The sequence below is a fragment of the Rhinoderma darwinii genome, chromosome 3, assembly GCF_050947455.1.
Source record: "Rhinoderma darwinii isolate aRhiDar2 chromosome 3, aRhiDar2.hap1, whole genome shotgun sequence".
In the NCBI taxonomy this organism is placed as follows: Eukaryota; Metazoa; Chordata; class Amphibia; order Anura; family Rhinodermatidae; genus Rhinoderma; species Rhinoderma darwinii.
This window is the reverse complement of record NC_134689.1, coordinates 74,140,947-74,163,580: the sequence shown is the minus strand read 5'-3', so window position 1 is coordinate 74,163,580 and position 22,634 is coordinate 74,140,947. Positions and strand designations below refer to the sequence as shown.

At 44.1% G+C, this 22,634-nt stretch overlaps 1 protein-coding gene across 2 annotated transcripts; it reads left to right on the top strand.

The window, feature by feature from the left end:
* The first annotated feature begins 1,335 nt into the window (after positions 1-1,335).
* Positions 1,336-13,028, top strand: LOC142751014 (histone H3-like centromeric protein A). Of its 2 annotated transcripts, none has more exons than XM_075859988.1 (6): positions 1,336-1,414; positions 10,484-10,585; positions 11,544-11,607; positions 11,823-11,955; positions 12,024-12,101; positions 12,405-13,028. In XM_075859988.1, exons 2-6 carry the CDS (start codon positions 10,501-10,503, stop codon positions 12,537-12,539), a joined length of 495 nt encoding a protein of 164 aa, XP_075716103.1. In that variant the 5' UTR covers positions 1,336-1,414; positions 10,484-10,500; the 3' UTR covers positions 12,540-13,028. The 2 variants fall into 2 exon arrangements, with proteins under 2 accessions (XP_075716103.1, XP_075716104.1); XM_075859989.1 differs by having other exon boundaries at positions 1,350-1,414; positions 10,487-10,585.
* Positions 13,029-22,634: the final 9,606 nt, after the last annotated feature.

Genomic DNA, 22,634 nt, shown 5'->3' with positions numbered 1-22,634 from the left:
GATTGGGGTCCCACCTCTGGGACCCGCATTCACTACTATGGGAGTTACGGAAACAGATCAGACAAAGCCGGAGGTGGGACCCTCATCTATCTGACATCCTGTGGATACGTCATAAATGTGTCTGATGGGAAGAGCCCTTTAATGAGTATATCAGTAATAGTATAACTAGCAAGTACCAGCCGCTACCCCTCCCCCCTCATTGCAACACCAAGTAAGGCCCCATGCACACGACCGTATTTTCATCTATCCCGAAATACAGTCCATATTGCATCGGTATATACGGATCCGTAAAAAAAAAAGAGGGAGGATGCAAATGATGTCATCAGCATGTTGCATAGCAACGCTTCCGTAAATATAGTCAGAGTACGGATGCGTATCCATAGCCGCCCATATTACGGAAGCGCCCATAGACTTCTATGGGAGAGTCCCTGCTGTAATTACTGATGAAAAATACGGTCGCGTGCGTGGGGCATAAGAAACTGCAGCTGCATCCCCCTCCTCCCTGTTTACAGTTTTTCACTAGATGGAACTTGCACGATCAACGATGTATCCAGTGAGTCGGCGCTCATTTACACGAGCCGACGCACGCTGTACGGGGATGAGCGATGGTTAATACGATGGTCCGTGCTCGTACAGTTTACGTATTGTCGGCAGCACATCCGTTGTTTGTACGCTGTGGACAACGAGGATTTTTTGGGACGCATAAAAGATGTGATCAGCTGACCAATCAGTGCAGTTTATCGTCTGATCGTCGCTGCCCGTGATCGAAAACAAGCGCTCGTATGATTATCGGCATTGGTAAAGGGGTCTTAATGTCAATAAATGGTTTATTTTTTAATATCACAACGTTTCTAAGCATTTTCTATAGAACTTGATAGAAACCCATCGAGCCTAAAATAGACCCATCCTGGAACCCAGGGGTATAAACAGGCTTTTCTTTACAGCCCGAGGTCTTGATGACGTCATTGAGACCGCGCGGTGATCGTGTATTATAATTATTATAGATTGTGGGAGATGAAACATCAGGATATAGTTTTGTTGGCTTTAGCGATGGTTTGAACATTTTGTGTACTTCTTCTATTAGCCACAAGGGGGCGATACATAACCTGGAAGAACGCAGTGCGGGAGCCTTTTGGTTTTTCTTGGCTTTTATATTGTGGGACTATTATATAATCTATACCAGTGGTTCCCAACCAGGGTGCCGAGAGCTGTTCAGGGGTGCCGCGGCTCATCCACGGCAAAAAAAAAAAAAAAAAAAAAAAAATTTTTTTTTACATTTTTTCTATTTTTTTTGCTACAAGCTCCGCCCCCGACGTTGTAGCAGACGTGACGCGCGGACGTCTGTTACAAGCACCGCCCACCGCTTCCCACTAGAAGCCTGACGGAGGGAGAGGAGCCATTAACACTGGGCAGGGTAAGTGGTTTTTTTCTTTACTTTCTTAGCAGTTGTGTGAGAAATGGAGCCGGGGGAATGTGGGTAGTTGTAGTTCTCTCCTCTTATACCTCCTCACTGTAATGTCCTCTGATATCCCATAATAACGTCCTGGACATGCTGGGAGTTGTAGTCCTCTCCTCTTATACCTCCTCCCTGTAATGTCCTCTGATATCCCATAATAACGTCCTGGACATGCTGGGAGTTGTAGTCCTCTCCTCTTATACCTCCTCCCTGTAATGTCCTCTGATATCCCATAATAACGTCCTGGACATGCTGGGAGTTGTAGTCCTCCTCTTATACCGCCTCCCTGTAATGTCCTCTGATATCCCATAATAACAGCCTGGACATGCTAGGAGTTGTAGTTCTCTCCTCTTATACCTCCTCACTGTAATGTCCTCTGATATCCCATAATAACAGTCTGGATATGCTGGGAGTTGTAGTCCTCTCCTCTTATACCTCCTCCCTGTAATGTCCTCTGATATCCCATAATAACGTCCTGGACATGCTGGGAGTTGTAGTCCTCTCCTCTTATACCTCCTCCCTGTAATGTCCTCTGATATCCCATAATAACGTCCTGGACATGCTGGGAGTTGTAGTCCTTTCCTCTTATACCTCCTCACTGTAATGTCCTCAGATATCCCATAATAACAGCCTGGGCATGCTGGGAGTACTAGTCCTCTCCTCTTATACCTTCTCCTGTAATGTCCTCTGATATTCCATAATAACGTCCTGGACATGCTAGGAGTTGTAGTTCTCTCCTCTTATACCTCCTCACTGTAATGTCCTCTGATATCCCATAATAACAGTCTGGATATGCTGGGAGTTGTAGTCCTCTCCTCTTATACCTCCTCTCTGTAATGTCCTCTGATATCCCATAATAACAGCCTTGACATGCTAGGAGTTGTAGTTCTCTTCTCTTATACCTCCTCACTGTATTGTCCTCTGATATATCATAATAACAGTCTGGACATGCTGGGAGTTGTAGTTCTCTTCTCTTATACCTCCTCACTGTAATGTCCTCTGATATCCCATAATAACAGTCTGGACATGCTGGGAGTCGTAGTTCTCTCCTCTTATACCTCCTCTCTATAATGTCCTCTGATATCACGCAACAGTCTGGGCATGCTGGGAGTTGTAGTTCTTATACCTCCTTATTTATTCCTTCCCCAGGGGTAAGCACACTTTCTGTCTGTGATGGTCCCTTTACTAGAGGGGCAGATGGTTATTTTATCGGGGGGCGGGGGGACTGAGGCTGATCGTGGCTTTACTGAGGGGTCATTATAATGTGAGTGGGGGGCTGACGGTCATTACTGGGAGCGGGGGGCTGACGGTCATTACTGGGAGCGGGGGGCTGACGGTCATTACTGGGAGCGGGGGGCTGACGGTCATTACTGGGAGCGGGGGGCTGACGGTCATTACTGGGAGCGGGGGGCTGACGGTCATTACTGGGAGCGGGGGGCTGACGGTCATTACTGGGAGCGGGGGGCTGACGGTCATTACTGGGAGTGGGGGGCTGACTGTCATTACTGGGAGTGGGGGGCTGACGGTCATTACTGGGAGTGGGGGGCTGACGGTCATTACTGTGAGTGGGGGGCTGACGGTCATTACTGTGAGTGGTGGGCTGACGGTCATTACTGTGAGTGGGGGGGCTGATGGTCATTACTGTGAGTGGGGGGGGCTGATGGTCATTACTGTGAGTGGGGGAGGCTGATGGTCATTACTGTGAGTGGGGGGCTGACGGTCATTACTGGGAGTGGGGGGCTGACGGTCATTACTGGGAGTGGGGGGCTGACGGTCATTAATGTGAGTGGGGGGCTGACGGTCATTACTGTGAGTGGGGGGGCTGACGGTCATTACTGTGAGTGGGGGGGCTGACGGTCATTACTGGGAGTGGGGGGCTGACGGTCATTACTGGGAGTGGGGGGCTGACGGTCATTACTGGGAGTGGGGGGGCTGACGGTCATTACTGTGAGTGGGGGGCTGACGGTCATTATTGTGAGTGGGGGGGCTGACGGTCATTACTGGGAGTGGGGGGCTGACGGTCATTACTGGGAGTGGGGGGGCTGACGGTCATTATTGTGAGTGGGGGGGCTGACGGTCATTACTGGGAGTGGGGGGCTGATGGTCTTCAAGTGGTTTCCGCCTCTGACCTCTGGTGCTTTTTTGTCTGCGGTTTTTGCATTCGCTTCAACGGCTTAAAAAACATGTGGGCAAAAAAAAGTCAAACAACGCTGTCAATTCAAAATCTGCCTCAAAATTCGTAAATGAATTTGGAGGCAGACTTTTAGTTTCTGCCTTACAAAAAAACGTTGTGTGAACACAACCTAAGAGTGTAGTGCTTGTTTTTCGACATTTTTTGTCGTTTTGTAAACAATTTTTGGTAGGGGTGCCCTGAGAATTATTTTTTTTCCCTGGGGTGCCTCGAGCCTGAAAAGGTTGGGAAACTCTGATGTATACAGTCGTCCTGGTGTATCTGGCAGTTTTCTAGAGTTCAGTGTATAATCATTGATAGATACGGTGATGCTGACATCACGCCGGGCAGCACGTGCGTCCTTTTTTCGTCACATGTTGTACTTTATTTTAGTGGTAAAAGTAGACTGATACGATTTGCGGAAATTACTTAAAAAATAGAAAAATTTAAGAAATTTTGTAAAAATTATCATTTTTCCCTATTTTTAACTGCAATATGTCACATATGTACACACATACTGTACAATTTTTTTTATTAAATATATATTTCCATCTCTTTACTCTATTTTGGCAGCAGTTTTGAAAAAAAATAAAATAATTTTTGCGCAATTTAGAAGACTTACAAGTTAAGTAATAATTTTATAAATTTTGTAGTAAATTTTGTTTTTCTGCACCAAGCCAGGTTTTCATAGGCTCATAGGTGTCAGAATGGTGGAAACCCCCACAAGTGACCCCATTTTGAAAACTAGACCCCCTTAAGGTATTTATTAAGGGGTGTTGTAAGTATTTTGACCCCACAGTTTTTTTGTAAGAATTCATGCAAAGCAGGCATAAAAAAAATATAATTTCACTTTTTTCATAAAAGTATCAATTTGAAGACAGATTTCTTTGTAAAGCGACCATGAGAATGAAGAAACACACCCCAAAATCTATCACCCTGTTTCTCCTGTTTTCAAAAATGCCCCCATTGTGACCCTAATGCGTTGCCTGGACACACGGCAAGGCCTGAAAGGAAGGGAGCACCCGGAGGCTTTCAGGACTCATATTTTGCTTGAAAATGTTTTAGACCCCACTGTACATTTGGAGAGGTTTTGAACTACCAGAACGATAGAAACTCCCCATAAACGACCCCATTTAGAAAACTAGACCCCTTAAGGTATTTATCTAGGGGTGTAGTGAGTATTTTGACCCCACAGTTTTTTGCTAAATGTAATGCATAGCTGGTGAAATAAAAAAAAAAATCACTTTTTATATAAAAGTATCACTTTGAAGACCGATTTCTTTGTAAAGCGACCATGAGAATGAAGAAACACACCCCAAAATCTATCACCCGGTTTCTCCTGTTTTCAAAAATACTCCCATTGTGGCCCCAATCTGCTTATTAGACGTGTGGCTGGGCCAAATAGAGAGGGAGCACCCTTTGGCTTTCAATTGAATAAATTCTAGGCCCCATATCATGCATTTAGAGGCATTGAGCAGCCTGAACAAAAAAAAACCACGCAGAAATGACCCCATTTTAAAAACTAAACCCCTAAAGGTATTCATCTAGTGGTGTAGTGGGCATGCGGACCAAACATTTTTAAAGGAGGAAATAATGGTTATCATTTCAGACACTATGGGTATATAATGTTTTTTTCAAACTCTTATTACGTTTCCACATGAAATAGAGGAGACGTGGTAGGTTATTTTGTTAGAAATATGCCACATTAATAAATTTGTGCGGCATACAAAAGAGAAGTGAAGCCGTGTATTCATAACGGATACATGTCGCTATAGACGTATTTGCCTGTACTTATGACTATGTCTTGCTGAAGAAGCAGTTGGTGCCATTATGATGTCATTGTGGACAGAATTCTGTCCTAATATAAAATCAGTCAGAGAGGAAAAAATAAACTGTACTGGAGTGACAGGCAATATCTTCAAACAAATGGAGGAAAATGTATCCAACTATGTTGCAAACTCGAGTCTGTTCACTAGATAGAAGAACACCTGCAGCGCTGTCATGACAAGGTTTTTTTTTTCAGTGACTGGTTGTACAACGTCTCTTTAGCTCCATCAATCCTTATGAGGGACGAATGTGCCAAGTGACGCGGTACACCATAACAGGCCCCTGCCCGGCAAGGTAGGGACCGCTATGTGCACAAAACAACCAATCACCTACAGAATATATAAAGGGACAGTGTCCAAAACCATCTATATAAACAGTAAAGGATCACTAATCCCCAAAATTATGTCAGTATTTCCATAAGAACCGTAACAAAGCCCATGGTGTATTGATAAGGAACAGCTCGATTATTAGAGATCCTCCAAATAAAAAAAAAGATCATGCCCGTATCACGGTACAGAATTAGGAATGTAACAGCTGTATGTGGCAGGACATAGTCATAAGAACAGTCAAAATAAAAAAATTGTGGATGTGGGATTTTGTACTGGACAATTAATTCCAGCACTTGATTACCCACAAATAAATAAAAAAAATCATAAGGGGTAAAATTAGTTTCACGGTCTGAAAAAAATGTGCTCTACAACCTCTCCCACAAGAAATAATCCCTACTTGGAAAGCCCACGAACTAAAAAGAAAATATAAAGAAATTGACTCCCTAAAAAGGCCCCCAACCCATTTTTATTTTTTTTGTGTTAAATTCTAGTAATTTGCAACCGTGTGAAAGGTTTCAAAACAGGGGTAGTTACAAAGGGCTGGTTTTGATGGACACATGGGGCAATAAAAGCGGGTATCCCTCCTCCTGCCATGCTTGCTACATACCAGACACCTTTTTTGGGGATATTTTTGGGTCTCAGTGGAGGGAATAGTGTGTAAATGTGGCGCTCTGAAAGCCTGCGCACATCCTCAGATTCGCAGGATTGTGCCAGTATAGTGGACTCAAAAAGGAGATGCTCAATGACCTTCTCCTGAAATTGAAGGAAAGTGAGCGTTCCTTGGGCTTTTTTGAAAATAACAAAACTGTTATAGGTAGCAACCTGGATGAGGTAGATTGCTACCTTTTTGTACCAGGCCTTATTTTTGCACTTCACCAGGTAAGGCTGAAGCACCTGGTCGGAAAGGTCTACACCCTCCATAAATTTGTTGTAGTCTGTTACACAGACAGGTTTCTGCTTTGCAGTGGTAGCCCCCCTCTCCGTAATTGCCACAGTGGTGTCCGTGTGTACGGTGGACAGCATGTAGACATCCTTCTTGTCGGCCCACTTCACTGCAAGCAATTCCTGACTTGCAAGGGCCATGGATGTTCCCTTTCCCAAACGCCTGGACACCAACTGTTGTGGGAGTCCCACTCTGTTCTTCCGTACTGTCCCACAGGCCCCTGTATTTGCAGCATGGAGGGCTTTATAAAGGGCAACGCTGGTATAAAAATTGTCTGTATAGACGTGGTACCCCTTGTGCAGAAATGGCTCCATTAGGTTCCACACAATTTTGCCAGAGGTGCCAATAGTTTCTGGGCAGCCTGGGGTATGAATTTGGCAGTCCCTGCCTTCATAGATTTTGAAACCGCAGGTGTAACCCGTTGTGCTCTCGCACACTTTGTACAATTTCACCCCATATCTGGCTCGTTTGGAAGGGATGAATTGACGAAAGGAAAGACGCCCTTTGAAGCTCATGAGCGATTCATCTACAGACAAATTTTTATCAGGGGTGTACAACTTTAAAAATAAATCATTTAGAAGGGTGATTAATGGCCTTAATTTATTAAGCCGATCTTAGGCTGGGTCACTTCTTGGGGGGACTTGGGAATTGTCAGTAAAATGCATGAATCGCATTAGGGCCTCAGCGGTTTCTGGACATCACTGCTGCAAATACAGGGGTAGCGTGGACAGCACTACAAGTCCAGTAGGACCGGACAGAGGGTTTTTTAACCAAACCCATATTGAGGGTAATGCCTAAATTTTTTTTTATTTCTGGGACACTTGTGGGGCTTCACATTCTAGAGTACATAGACGCAGGCTTTTGTAGATCAAACTGCCTAGCATACAGATTAGTCTGCTGGACTATCAAGTCTAGGACAGTATCACATATAAATAAATTAAAAAAATTATAGGGGGTAAAATTTTGGACGTCGACACAAATTCCTGGGGTCGCTTCAAATTGGGGTACTTGGGGGGAAAATGATAGTGCAGGACCCCACATCACGGGAGGGACTGCAACACTCGGCCCTGCACTTGACACCTCTACAGCGACTAACGTATCCACCACCATAGGACTATGGGGTTCAGCGGTGGAATTAGAATCGTCACTGTCACTGTCTGGAACAAATTCTGAAGCGGTGTCTGTTTCGCTTTCAGAAGTGTTGGAACATAGCAAGACGTAGGCTTGCTCTGCGCTGTACATTCGCTGAGACATATTTTATAGATATGTGTATGTATATATATATATATATATATATATATATATGCCCTATAAGTCCTAACCCTAAAGTAAACCTAAAATCCTAAAAACGACACAAATTATTATTATTTTTTTTTATATATATATATTTTTTTATATATTTTTATTTTTTTATATAACAGACGTAAAATTAATTCTAAACGGCCCTAAACACGAACGCTAAACTAGCCCTAACCCTAAAGTAACGCTAAACTAGCACTAAACCTAAACTAACGCTAAACTAGCACTAACGCTAAACTAGAACTAACGCTAAACTAGCACTAACGCTAAACTAGCGCTGACGCTAATCTAGCGCTGACGCTAATATAGATTTTATATATTATATATATGTGTATAAGAACGATGATTTTTTTTCACTTTTTCTTTCTTCACAGCACAGGACTTAGACTGATTTCTCTCTCCTCTCAGAACAACTACAATGGGAGGAGAGAGAAACACAGCCCATGTCCTGGCTGTGTTATGAAAATAACTGTCAGTGATCTCTGTGATTGGTCCCTGATCAGGTGATCTCTGTGATAAAACCTGTCACAACGGTCCCTGATTGTTGCTGTGCCAGATGACGACACAGGTAAGATATGCAAAGCGCACTCGGGCGCCATTTTGGGGGGGGGGGGGGAGGAATCGGACGGGGGGGGGGATCGGACATTAAGGGGAATCCGACGGGGTGGGGATCGAACGTGGGAGGGGGGGGCGCACTAATTACCCGTTCTCTTCTCTAAGGAGTTATTCCATGAGAGGAGAGAGAAATGGCGATTATCTGCCGCTTTAGCATGAACGCCGTGAAATAGCGATTCACGGCGATCACGTGACCAGAGACCACTCGTTATGGTCTCTGGTCGTTGCCCCGAACTCTCAGCTACCTCCGGTAGCTGAGAGAACGGAGCTCCGATCTTTAATTTCGGCGCTACTTTAGGCTAATGCGATCACGTTAAAAGGCGTCGCATTAGCCTAAAGCCCATTAGTGAGGAACGTAAAAAGGCGTACTGTTGGTCACTAAGGGGTTAAAGAGGAGCCGTCACTTCTCCCGACGTGTCTGTAAGGCTCTGTTCACACGCAGTGAGCAAAAACGTCTGAAAATATGGAGCTGTTTTATGGCGAAAACAGATCCTGATATTCAGATGTTTTTTGAACCACTCGCGTTTTTCACAGCCGTTTTTGGAGCTGTTTTCACGAGTCTATGAGAAAACTGCTCCAAAAACGTCCCATAAAGTGTCCTGCGCTTCTTTTGACGAGCCGTAATTTTACTCGCCGTATTTTGACAGCGACACGTAAAATTAAGGCTCGTGCGAACAGAACATCGTAATTCCCATTGAAAGCAATGGGCAGATGTTTGTAGGCGTATTAGGGGCGTTTTTTCAGCCGTAATTCGAGTCGTAAAACGCCAGAATTAGGTCTGAAACCACTGCGTGTGAACATACCCTTATAGTAAATACCTGTATTCCCCATGAAATAACTATTCTGGAGCGTATTTTCTCAGATCTCTGGCTTGTGCCGTTCCTCTGTTGTTCCTCCTAGAAATTTATGTATTAATAGATAACTTTGTGTTGCCATTCTCCTCATCAAAGGACGTGTCCCTACAGTCTCTCTGTCAGCACTGATTGGACGTTGTCAGTTTGTGTAGGGACACACCCCCAACTAGTAACACACAGCTGTCAATTCTTACATTTCCAGGAGGAATAACAGAGAAACGGCACAAAGCAGAGAGTCCTAAGAAAAAAGTTGCACTCTCGACTGAATGTTTCTTCTCCTAGTCTATCGTGTGTGTTGATTTTATACATTTTCGCTGCTGCGTGTCTAGAGATCATATGGATTATTAGAGGTTTTATTTCTGTATATTTGTACTGCATTGTTGCAGCTCATCGTCCTCCAGCTGCGGCCTTTCATTTCCATGACGACTGCTCCACTTTTCCTTTGCTCCAGTTTTAAATTTCCCACCTTTGTCTGGATTACGGATTCTCTGTAAGGTTATGTGCACACGACCTATTTTCAGGCGTTTTACGCCTCGAATCACGCCTGAAAAGACGGCTCCATTACGTCTGCAAACCTCTGCCCATTGCTTGCGGGATCTGCTGCGGGTAGCTCTACTGTTGCCGCATTATTAAATAGATCATTGATGTCGCTGTTCTGGTAATTGATGCCACGAGGATCTATTGTATTCATTGATGCAGCGCGCGTTAATTACTGACATCTGGCAATCTCATATCTTCACCGTCAATGTCATCACTTTCTTGTCACTTGCATTGGTGGCATCAGTCAGTATATACGTATATAAGTCTAGCGCTCTGTGGCGACTTGGATACAGTAAAATCGACCTTCCCGACACCTGAATGTTTTGGTATTGGGGGGGGGGGGGGGGAGTTGTGGGGAATGATAAAACCGCTCCGTTTATCCTACGTCACCTGTGATTCTGCTGAATTGTCACCATCTCTTATCCGCTTAACTGATTGTATGTCTCTCAGCAGCGTTTTACATCATCATGAAACCACCCCAGAAAAGCTCGTCCCGCAGGAAGTCGGCGCAGCCACAGAACAAACCTGCAGCTCCTCCTCAATCTCCGCCAAGTAAGAGAAAGTTGCACCTTGATCATCTTATCACTCTCATTATATATTTTATTTTAAAAATGAATTCCAGATAACCTCGGGTCGTGTAATACTAGATTGTAATCCGTTTCTCAGCTTTATATCTTAGAGGGTTCGTTTCTATGCAGGTAAAAATCTATTACATACAGAAATTTCTGTAGCACAAGGCCGTAACTAGGGGGAGCAAACTGAGGACTGATTTATATAGGCACAACAGGAGCTGTATGCATGTGCACAATCGTCTCCCCCTAGTGGTGGTTGCAGGAAGCACGTTACTATATGGCCCTGGGAAGGGAATCTGAGAACACAGCTCACACCCATGAAGATATATTATGAAATGAGGGATCTAAGAATTTCCAACCTGCAGTCCGACCGCTCTATTCATTCCCTATGGGATCGACGGAAATAGTCAAGTTTGACTGCTCCTTGCCCAATTATGCACTCTGCCGTGAGCGGCTCCGCGCAGGCAGCCGCGATGTTGTGACGTCAATTTCTGAGCCTTTTTTCTACTCCGTTTATGCAGCGTGTGGATGAGACGTGTTTTATCTCATCCACTTTGCTGCTACTGTATTATGCTGCCGATTTTTCCGCATTATAATACAGGTATACGCCGTATTTACGCAATGTGTGAACTGCATACTGTTTTGTTACCAAGTTCAATGTACAACCATATACAATGAGCTCCCTCTGGTGGTGGCTGCAGGTAGCATGTTATGTTTTAAATCGGTTTACCTGATGTTCCTTGGGGGACATTAAGGTAATAGGCCATGTTCACACAGGGCAGATACGCGGCGTAAAAGTACACAGCGTATTGGCCCTGGGCACCGGAGGTAATTCTGGCTGAAAAAGTGCAGTTTTTCGGCTGGAATGTCCATAGAAGGTAGAAAAAAAACCATACTTACCCGTAGCCATGGTGACGTGTCCCTCTGATGTTCTGCAGCAGTCATATGGGATGAGACATCATCACTGGAGGCCGGGTTGAACACAGGAGCAGAGAGATCTGGGTAAGTTTGGCAGGTTTTTTTCCGCTGCGTCTGGATGAGATTTGTTTGAATCTCCTCCACTCTTCTGCTTCTGTATCACGCTGTGGAGTTTCCGCAATGAAATCCGTTGCAGAAACTCCGCCGTGTTTACCCTACGTGTGACCCCGGCCAGACAGTGAATTTCCATGTAGCGGGAGATTCATTTTCAGCTGTGATTATGGATTTCTTTCTTACAGGTTGTGGGGAAACAAGTCACAGACCGAGCACGCAACCAAGACGACGCTACCGCCCAGGAGCGCGTGCGCTGATGGAAATAAGTACCAAAAATCAACCAATCTGCTCATTCAGAAAACCCTGTTTTTCCGCCTGGTGAGTGGATGTGTCCTCTGCGGCTACTCCTCTTTATTGTCGGTGATATTCCCCTTTTATTCTTGCAGGTGAGAGAGATCTGCCTGAAGTATTCCCGCGGCGTGTTTTACTACTGGCAAAGCACCGCACTTATGGCGCTACAAGAGGTCAGTATCTCATACAATGCACTGTCCATGTAACGCATGGGTCAACCAGAGAGGGAGCTGCTCTTTGCAGTGGTTCACTACTCAGCCCCCGCCCCCTCTAGCACATCCATATGCCCTAGCGGGACATTTGCATAGGGATTGTGATGCATAGTGGGAGTTCCAGAGGCCAGACCCCCCCCCCCCACCATCACTCTAGCTAACAGCTCATAAAAGTGAAATCTGATCAGTCCTTCGAGCTGTGTAGTAAATTGTACCGGGAGTGCTGTCACTTTAAGAGGGACTAATGCTCTTCTGTATCCACAGTCAGCTGAGGCCTTCCTCGTGAGTCTCTTTGAAGATTCTTACCACTTAAATCACCAGGCCAACAGGGGCACTCTCTTTGTGAAGGACATGCAGCTCGCACGGAGAATCCGAGGCATCCCGTATGGACTGGGATAACGCTGCCGTTTTATCTCCCAAGATTTGATGAAGAATGATCACGTGTAAATAGTTGTATATTAATGAAGAAAATCTATTGGGAAATACAAGTTTTACCATTGCATAAAAGATCCAGTTTGGAAGAGTAAACCGGCTTTAGCGCCCCCTCCTGACACTGGTTACAGTGTAGGTTTTTTCTTTGTTTTATCTGTTCATGGGAAAGTTGTTACAACAAATATGGCTGCCACTGCAGTTTGCAGGGTGGTAGTGCAGTAGTTTTTCTGTCCAGCTATGTAATGGGTTATAGGGGTCCAGGATGTAGCACAGAAAATGACCACAAGGCGGCACTGCTGGACAAAACCGCTAACAAAGACGCTGGACACAACCGCTAATGAAACCTCTGATCTGGCCGACCTTCTAATTGTTCTGCTGAGTTTATGATCCGCTTCCTGTTTTTATTCTGTGAAGGTTTGTTAATTTTTTCCAATAAAAAAAAAATGTATATTATAACTTTGATCTTCATCATTTTAGACTAATCTTCATAAGGGCTTGGATATGATCAATGACCCCAGCTTCGCTGTACTTCAATACTCATGCTCTGTCCCACCCCCATTCTTTACACTGCAGCTATGCTTGTTCAGAGTGTTTGCTGTGTGGGTGGGTGTGTGGGTTGGGTCCAGAATTATTTGGGCAGTGACACAATCTTCATGATTTGGGTTTTGCTGCCACCACATTGGATTTGAAATGAAACAACTGAGATGCAATTGAAGTTTAAACTTTCAGGTTTATTTCAAGGGGTTAAACAAAAATCTCCTGTGAAAAGTTTAGGAATTGCCACCATTTTTCTACACTACCTCCTCATTTCAGGTGATCAAAAGTGATTGGACAAATTAACATTACCATAAATGTTTTTTTAAATACTTTGTAGAGAATCCTTTGCAGGCAATGACGGCCTGAAGTCTGGAACCCATGGACATCACCAGACGCTGGGTTTCCTCCTTTGTTTTTTTTTTTATATTTCAAATTTTTTATTTTCAAGAAAAGAAATGGGGATACAGAAAAAGAAAAGGGGGTGACATGGGTACAGAAAAAGCCCATGAGGGCCGATCATTTCAACCTATATTTCAACAACAATAAGTAAATATGCAATCAAAGTCCTCCCAACATAGTACCATCAATACACTACAAGCATTAGTATAGCAAGACAGGAATACCAGCATTACACCCTCATCCGCCCCTCCATCACCCACATCTCAGTCAATTCTTAGTAACGATTGATTCAAATAGGGAAGTAAACGAAGGGTAGACAGGGTAGAAGGACAAAAGGAAAGTGGGGGGGTATAGGGAAAATCTTAAGAGGGAGAAGGGGAGATGTTCTCCCCTCACTCTCCCCCCCCCCCCCCACAGCACATCACAGACCAGAGAGAACTCAAGAGCTCCCTGGTTCTCCACTAATCAGTTCACCCATGGCCCTCTAGTATCTGTCCGACTTGCAGAAGTCAAACCAATAGAACCAGGTTTTCTGAAACTGCGTTGCTCGTTTGGGTGCGGAATGGAGCAACTCCTCCATTCTCCGAATTTCGTGAATGCGCTCCAGCCATTGTCTAGTCACAGGAGGATCTCCAACCCCCCGGAATACAAGCCTTAGCTGCGTTCAACAAATGTCTCACTAACATCTTCCTGTAGCGCCCCACAGGTATATCGTGGTGGTTCAGCAAAATCCATGCCGGATCATCTCCCAGCGAGATTCCTGTGGTCTCCAGAATTATATCTTGAACCTCTGACCAATAGATGCGAAGGTTCTCACAGCTCCAGATTATATGTAAAAGCGTTCCCTCTTCTCTGCCGCATCTCCAACATAAAGGAGAAACATCCGGGAACATTTTATGTAGCACATGTAGGACTCTGTACCAACGGGATAGTATTTTAAAACTGGTTTCCTGATAGGCGTTACTAATAGACGCCTTATTTGTGAGGAGCATGATCTTTTCCCTTTGCTCTTGTGTTACAGTAATCTGAAGATCTCTTTCCAATTTCGTAATATATGGTGGGATGAAATCCTCAGCAGGAGTGAGCAGCACGCAGTAAAGACTGGACAGGGCCCGTCTCACATGCCCCGTTTGAGAACACAAAGTTTCAAAGGAAGATAGAGCTCGGTCATAGGAAGCCGGTGTATGTAGTCTTGACAAGTAATGAGTCAATTGTAACGCCTGCCATTGGGACGCGTCCGGGAGACCCTCTGGCTGGGAAAGCTCTTCTCCACGCAGCCATGCATTGCCGCTATAAAAATGACTTACTCTAAAATGCCCCTGCTGTACCCATATCTTAAAGGTCTGATCTGACAGACCTGGGCCAAATTCCGGGTTACCCAAAACCGGAGTGAGGGGTGATAACAGTTGTGATATTCCCTCTCTACTCCGCACCTTTCTAAACGCCTGTAAAGTTGGATATATGGTAGGATGATCACGAAATTATTTTTTTCTATATAATATTGCTTTTAGTATGTCATTAAAATAAATTTTATTTATTTGTGTTGTACTTTTTTCTTTTTCTTTCTTTCTTTTACTCTATGGGGCTGCCATTTTTTTTTATCTCTGTATGTGTCGATTAACGACGCATACAGAGATGGAATACGGCAGCTACAGGGCATAGGAGTCAATGAACGAGAGCCGTTCCATTGACTCTGCTCTCTGTCTCTGTACTGCGCAGACGCAGGTCAGAGTCACACAGCAGAGCAGCTGTTTGCAGGGAGATAGCAGGCGCCATACTAAAGACCAGCTGCACTGCAGGTAAGGTGTGTGTCTCTGTCTGTCCCACTCTCTATCTCACAGACCCCCGCTCTCGTGACCCCCGACGGGGGCCCCCCCCCTTGTATGAAGGACACATGATGCAACTGTACTGGGAAAGCCCTGAACCATAAATCTCTCTAGTTGTGCTGAGACTGTTTGGGGATGTGACTAATGAACCTCTCACACTCCAGTAGGAGGGGTAATGGTGGTCACCCAGCTTTCCCAGACCCCTGAACGATAAATCTCTCTAGTTGTGCTGAGACTGTTTGGGAATGTGACTAATGAACCTCTCAGTCTCAGCACAACTAGAGAGATTTATCGTTCAGGGGTCTGGGAAAGCTGGGTGACCACCATTACCCCTCCTACTGGAGTGTGAAAGGTTCATTAGTCACATCCCCAAACACACTCCAGTAGGAGGGGGTAATGGTGGTCACCCAGCTTTCCCAGACCCCCGAACGATAAATCTCTAGTTGTGCAAAATCAAGTGTAATCAAGCATTTTTTTGAATGTGCTTTTTGGCACGTAAAATGTGCAAAAAATACACGGCGTGTGAACCGGTCAACTGAAAAGTCATTCACTTCACTTTCATCATTCTAAGGGTATGTTCACACGCAGTGTTTTCAGCTGAAAAATCGGAAGCAGGACGCCTGCAAGTGTCTGCCCATTGGTTTCAATGGGAGATACGGCGTTCTGTTCCGACAGGGCGTTTTTTACGTGGTCGTTTTCCAAAACCGGCACGTAAAAAGACGCCCGCCAAAATGAAGTGTACATCACTTCTTGGGACGTTTTTGGAGCCGTTTTTAATTGACTTTATAGAAAAACAGCTCCAAAAACGGGCGTAAAAACGTGAGTTAGATTAAAAAATGGCTGAAAATCAGGAGCAGGTTTCCCTTTGTAATTGCAGATAAAAATACTCATCCATTCATTTCTATTGCAAATGGACACCTCCTATATTTACAGGGCCACCTGATCGCATCCTGCAATATTGACACAGATTAAAGAGAACCTTTAATCTTTAAAGGGAAAGTGTCGCGCAAATTTTTTTTTATTTATATGTTATTGCTTTTAGTATGTTATTAAAATTAATTTTATTTTTGTGTTTTTGTGTTGTACTTTATTACTATTACTTTTACTTCACTTCACTATGTGGGCTGCCATTTTATTTTCATCTCTGTATGTGTCGATTAACGACACATACAGAGATGGAATACGGCACATACGTCCCCATAGAGAATGCGAACGGGAGCCGTTCCATTCACTATAGCGTACGCCGTCTGTGTGGGAACAGCACATGCGCCGCTCCCACACAGTCCAAAAGCAAGGTCTTCGGCCGAGCGACATCCGGCGCCATTTTCATATGGACCGGACAGTAAGATGACTACTTCCGGTCGCGGCTTCTGTCCATATGTTCAGAAGCAAGGACTAGGAGCGGCGGCGGCAGGAGCAGGTAAGTTATGTTTGTGTATGTTCGTGTTATACTGTGTGTTTACCACTGTATCTAATCCTCCTACACTGTACATTTGCTCAAAAAATGGCGACACACAGTGTAGGAGGTTTGAACATTCAACCCCCTCCTTTCTCCTGGCACTAGCCAGGATAAAGGAGGGGGGATTGTTTGAGGACGCTAAAGCGAGTGTGTCTTCTCCAATTTTGCAGCATAAAGCAATGAAGTTGCTTTACCACATGCCAATGCTGCAATTTTGGGAATTGCTCCCTCTAGTGACCAGCACATGGAAATGTTATAAATTAGAATCTAATTTATAATATTTCCTGACTTGTGAAAAAATGTTAAAAAATTAGAACAATGTTTAATCATTTATATACTAACAATTTAACTAAAAAAATTAAATAAAATCATTTTTCTAGCGACACATTCCCTTTTCCCCATTCCCGGTCATTGCAGAATATTCCACTTTTTTGCCTTCTATACTCCTGGGTTGCTTTCGCAGAATGTTTTGGGTCATTGTCCATCTGTCCTGTGAAGCGACGTCCAATCACCTGCTGCATGTGGTTGAATCTGAGCAGAAAGTAAATCCCTGAACACTTCAGAATTCATCCGGCCGCTTCTGTCTTCAGTCACATCATCAACAAACACTAGTGACCCAGTGCCAGGCAGCCATGCATGCCCATGCCACCACACTGCCCCCGCCATGCCACCACATTGCTACACATGCTATACATGTGTTACACAGGATGTGGTGTGCTTTGGATCATGAGCCATTCCGAGCCTTCTCCATACTTTCTTCCTCCCATCATTCTGGTGCAGGTTGATCTTAGTTTCATGCTGTTCCAGAACTGGGCGGCTTCTTTACTTGTTGTTTGGTAAAGTCTAATCTGGCCTTTCTGAGGCTGATTAATGGTTTTCACCTTGTGAACCCTCTGTATTTGCTCTCATGAAGTCTTCTCTTTATGGTGGACTTAGATACCGATCCACCTACTTCCAGGAGAATGTTCGTCACTTGGGTAGATGTTATGAAGGGGTTTTCTTCGCCATGGAAAGGATTCTGCGATCATCCACCACTCTTGTTTTACGTGGACGTCCAGGCCTTTTGGAGTTCCTGAGATCACCCGTGCGCTCTTTTTTTTTCTTTTTTTTTTTAAGAATATACCAAACTGTTGATTTGGCCACTCCTGACATTTGTGCTTCTCTCTGATGGATTTCTTCATTTTTTTTCAGCCTAGCGATGGTCGGTTTCACTTGCATTGAGAGCTCCTTTCACCTCATGTTGTGGGTTCACAGCAACAGCTTCCAAATGCAAATCCCACACCTGGAATCAACTCCAGACCCTTTACCTGCTTAATTGGTGATGGAATAACGAGGGAATAGCCCATGCAGCCCATTAAATAGCTTTGGAGATAATTGTCCAATTACCTTTTGGTCCTTTGAAAAAGAGGCAGCTACATATTAAAGAGCTATAAGGGTATGTTCACACGGCCTATTTTGGGTATTTTTTCGGGCCGCATAACAAATTGCCTAACCATTGTTAACCATTTTACCCGTAAGTCACAGGCTACAGCGGGGGTTCCCAACCAGTGGCTCATGAGCCACCTATTGCCTGCTGTATGGCTGACCATAGAAGTCCTTCGTAATGACTATGTGAATCGTCAATTTACATTGTTCCAGCAGAATGGGTGCTGGTCTCGGTGCAAGTCGCCTTAAAGAAGTGACCACATCTAATGCTTGGCGCACTGGTCGTCACTTTTAGTGCCAGTGTCATTTTTATTATTTCTAGTTTTGGAAGTAAAGCAGTTTTAGTAATAAAATACCACAAAAAAAAACCCGTATCCTCACATACCTTGACCCCAGAAGCTGAGACGATAGATGGGGCCGTATTTCTTGGCCAGGCGCATGAAATGTCGAGGAAGATCACTGCGCCCCAGATCCATCAGGTTCCCGATGAAGGGCAGTGGTGCGGGATGCGGAGGGCGCTGGTCGAGTCCTGACAGGCGACACTTGGAGTGGGAACATCTTAAGTATAGAAAGAAGAGGACGACGAGGGCCGGCAGCAGCAGAGGGACCATAGTGAAGCTGAAGACTTAGGCCTCATGCACACGACCGTAGCCATGTGCACGGCCGTGAATTTCGGGTCGGACTGTCAGCCACGAGCCGCCCGCAAATCGCGGGACATGCACATGGCCGCGGCCATTATTTTCAATAAGCCCGGAACGCAGAAGACAGCCGTAATAAGACAGGTCCGTTCTTTCTGCGGTGCAAAAACTACGGTCGTGTGCACTACGGTCGTGTGCATTGCCCCATAAAAATGAATGGGGCCGCAATTCTCCCGTGGATTTTCGGGGGAATTGCGGCCGCAAAAGCACGTTCGTGTAGATGGGGCCTTAGGAGATGTTGGGTGTATATGTAGAGACAGGCGTAACCTTGAGGACAGGAAATATACAGAGGGAGGCATGGAGATTGATAGGAGAGGAGGCAGCGGACACGGTGAGCACTCAGTGTGGAGAAGACACATTTTATGCACAGCCATAAATTGAGTGGAGTTCCCTTTTAATAACCTCACCAGGTGGCAAGGCCCTGGCATGCTGGGAGTCGTAGTTTCACAACCGCTGGAGAGTCTCCGCACTAGAGGATAACAAGCTTCAGGCTGCACATGCCCAGTACAGTGGACTCCTCAGCCTGGGATCACTGCAAGTCCAAATTACATTGGCGGCAAGATTTGGGGGCTCTGAACTCCTCTCTACAGCAATCTACAAATTATATCACATCGCCTACAGGTCCTGCGCACTACATTGCCCAGGTGCTGTGCGGTTTATCTATAGGGTGGATGGGGCCCTTAAATGATGGAGTTTCTATTCACAGCCCAAGATCCTGTGACCGTGACCTTCCCCTGTGTTTTATCGCTTCATCTAATGAATGACAGGACTGTACTGACCTTGGGCGCAGACGGAGGGTGAGCGGAGAATAAGTCAAGGAGAGATGAATGATGGATAAGACAAATGAAACGAGGCCTCCGTGTGTGTAATATAATATGCAGTGTTTGTGTGTGTGTGTACACATACACACATATATATATATATATATACAAACACACACACACATATATATATATATATATATATATTACATACACACACACACAGTGTATATATATATATATATATATATATATACACACACACACACACACACACGTATATATATATAAAAGTAGAGATCTTGCAGCACTCAAAGTGGTGAAAATAAAGTGGTTTATTCAGCCAACAAACAGCGACGTTTTGATCCTTTTTCTATATGGACTACACTTGACAACAATGGTGATTGCGTCACTATATTTACCTTTCCAATCACATGGAGTCGTGTGATTGGATGTTACCTGGCAACGATGGACGCGCTGCGAGAGGGATGCCTTCGGCGAGTTTACGTATCTGCCGCTATGTTCCTACAGCGTCCTGTTGCTAGGCCACGGTAATACTTCCGGTTTTATCAACCGGAAGTTGGCAATATATATACACACACATTCACACATGTTGCAAGACCACATTTGGTGCATTTATTATTGCTATTTGGATAACCTGTATGTGTTTGCATTATGAAGGTCCTGAAGCTCTGATTGGTGAGGAAAAGCAACAAGATCTGGTTCAACACAACTGTTGCATATATGTTTATGCCGTCATTTTATATTTATATGTTTTTGCATGCGATATTTGTATTCTATGTATGTATTCACACTGGTGCTTCTTATGTGTCAATGCTTTGATCAGTCTTGAAACTATTTAAACACATTGTGTTTGGTTTTTTTCTTGCACTTTGCACGTCACATGTATGCTATTGAGATTAATTATGCAAATGCTCTTTCACTCTTTATATACCATGCTCACTCAGTATGTTACCATGCTTGATAAAGGTCCTATTGTTGGACAGAAACGTCGCTGTTTGTTGGCTGAATAAATCACTTTATTTTCACCACTTTGAGTGCTGCAAGATCTCTACTTTTATATACTACCTAGTCCTTGGATCTGGATGGCTTGCTTGGCACCTGTGCATCTTCTCTAGTGAGTGCTGCTGTTTTCTTTTGTTGCTATATATATATATATATATATATATATATATATATATATACACACACATACATATATATACACAAATACACTACCGTTCGAAAGTTTAGGGTCACTTAGAAATTTCCTTATTTTTGAAAGAAAAGCACAGTTTTTTTCAATGAAGATAACATTAAATTAATCAGAAATACACTCTATACATTGTTAATGTGCTAAATGACTATTCTAGCTGCAAACGTCTGGTTTTTAATGCAATATCGACATAGGTGTATAGAGGCCCATTTCCAGCAACCATCACTCCAGTGTTCTAATGGTACATTGTGTTTGCTAACTGTGTTAGAAGGCTAATGGATGATTAGAAAACACTTAAACCCTTGTGCAATTATGTTAGCACCGCTGTAAACAATATTGCCGTTTAGAGGAGATATAAAACTGATCTTCCTTTGTGCTAGTTGAGAATCTGAAGCATTACATTTGTGGGTTCGATTAAACTCTCAAAATGGCTAGAAAAAGAGAACTTTCATGTGAAACTCGACAGTCTATTCTTGTTCTTAGAAATGAAGGCTATTGCATGCGAGAAACTGCCAAGAAACTGAAGATTTCCTACAATGGTGTGTACTACTCCCTTCAGAGGACAGCACACACAGGCACTAACCAGAGTAGAAAGAGAAGTGGGAGGCCCCGCTGCACAACTGAGCAACAAGACAAGTACATTAGAGTCTCTAGTTTGAGAAATAGACGCCTCACAGGTCCTCAACTGGCAGCTTCATTAAATAGTACCCGCAAACAAACGCCAGTGTCAACGTCTACAGTGAAGAGGCGACTCCGGGATGCTGGCCTGCAGGGCAGAGTGGCAAAGAAAAAGCCATATCTGAGACTGGCTAATAAAAGGAAAAGATTAATATGGGCAAAAGCACACAGACATTGGACAAAGGAAGATTGGAAAAAAGTGTTATGGACAGACGAATCAAAGTTTGAGGTGTTTGGATCACACAGAAGAACATTTGTGACACGCAGAACAACTGAAAAGATGCTGGAAGAGTGCCTGACGCCATCTGTCAAGCATGGTGGACATAATGTGATGGTCTGGGGTTGCTTTGGTGCTGGTAAAGTGGGAGATTTGTACAAGGTAAAAGGGATTTTGAATAAGGAAGGCTATCACTCCATTTTGCAACGACATGTCATACCCTGTGGACAGCGCTTGATTGGAGCAAATTTCATCCCACAACAGGACAATGACCCAAAGCACACCTCCAAATTATGCAAGAACTATTTAGGGAAGAAGCAGGCAGCTGGTATTCTATCTGTAATGGAGTGGCCAGCGCAGTCACCAGATCTCAACCCCATAGAGCTGTTGTGGGAGCAGCTTGACCATATGGTACGCAAGAAGTGCCCATCAAGCCAATCCAACTTGTGGGAGGGGCTTCTGGAAGCATGGGGTGAAATTTCTCCCAATTACCTCAGCAAATTAACAGCTAGAATGCCAAAGGTCTGCAATGCTGTAATTGCTGCAAATTGAGCATTCTTTGACAAAAGCAAAGTTTGAAGGAGAAAATTATTATTTCAAATAAAAATCATTATTTCTAACCTTGTCAATGTCTTGACTATATTTTCTAGTCATTTTGCAACTCATTTGATAAATATAAGCGTGAGTTACCCCAAACTTTTGAACGGTAGTGTAAACTAAAAAAGATAAGGCTACATGTCTATATTCTCCCAGTGTTCTGCATGTGAGTGTAAAAGCCCTTTAGGCCTCTTTCACACCAAGTTTTTTTTTTAACTGCGGTTTTTAATATGCTTATATTACTTATAT

Coding starts and splice junctions, on each gene's coding strand:
- LOC142751014 (XM_075859988.1), top strand. CDS start 10,501: ATGAAACCACCCCAGAAAAGCTCGTCCCGCAGGAAGTCGGCGCAGCCA. Junction 11,956..12,023: donor AAACCCTGTTTTTCCGCCTG/GTGAGTGGATGT, acceptor TTATTCTTGCAG/GTGAGAGAGATCTGCCTGAA. Junction 12,102..12,404: donor CACTTATGGCGCTACAAGAG/GTCAGTATCTCA, acceptor CTGTATCCACAG/TCAGCTGAGGCCTTCCTCGT.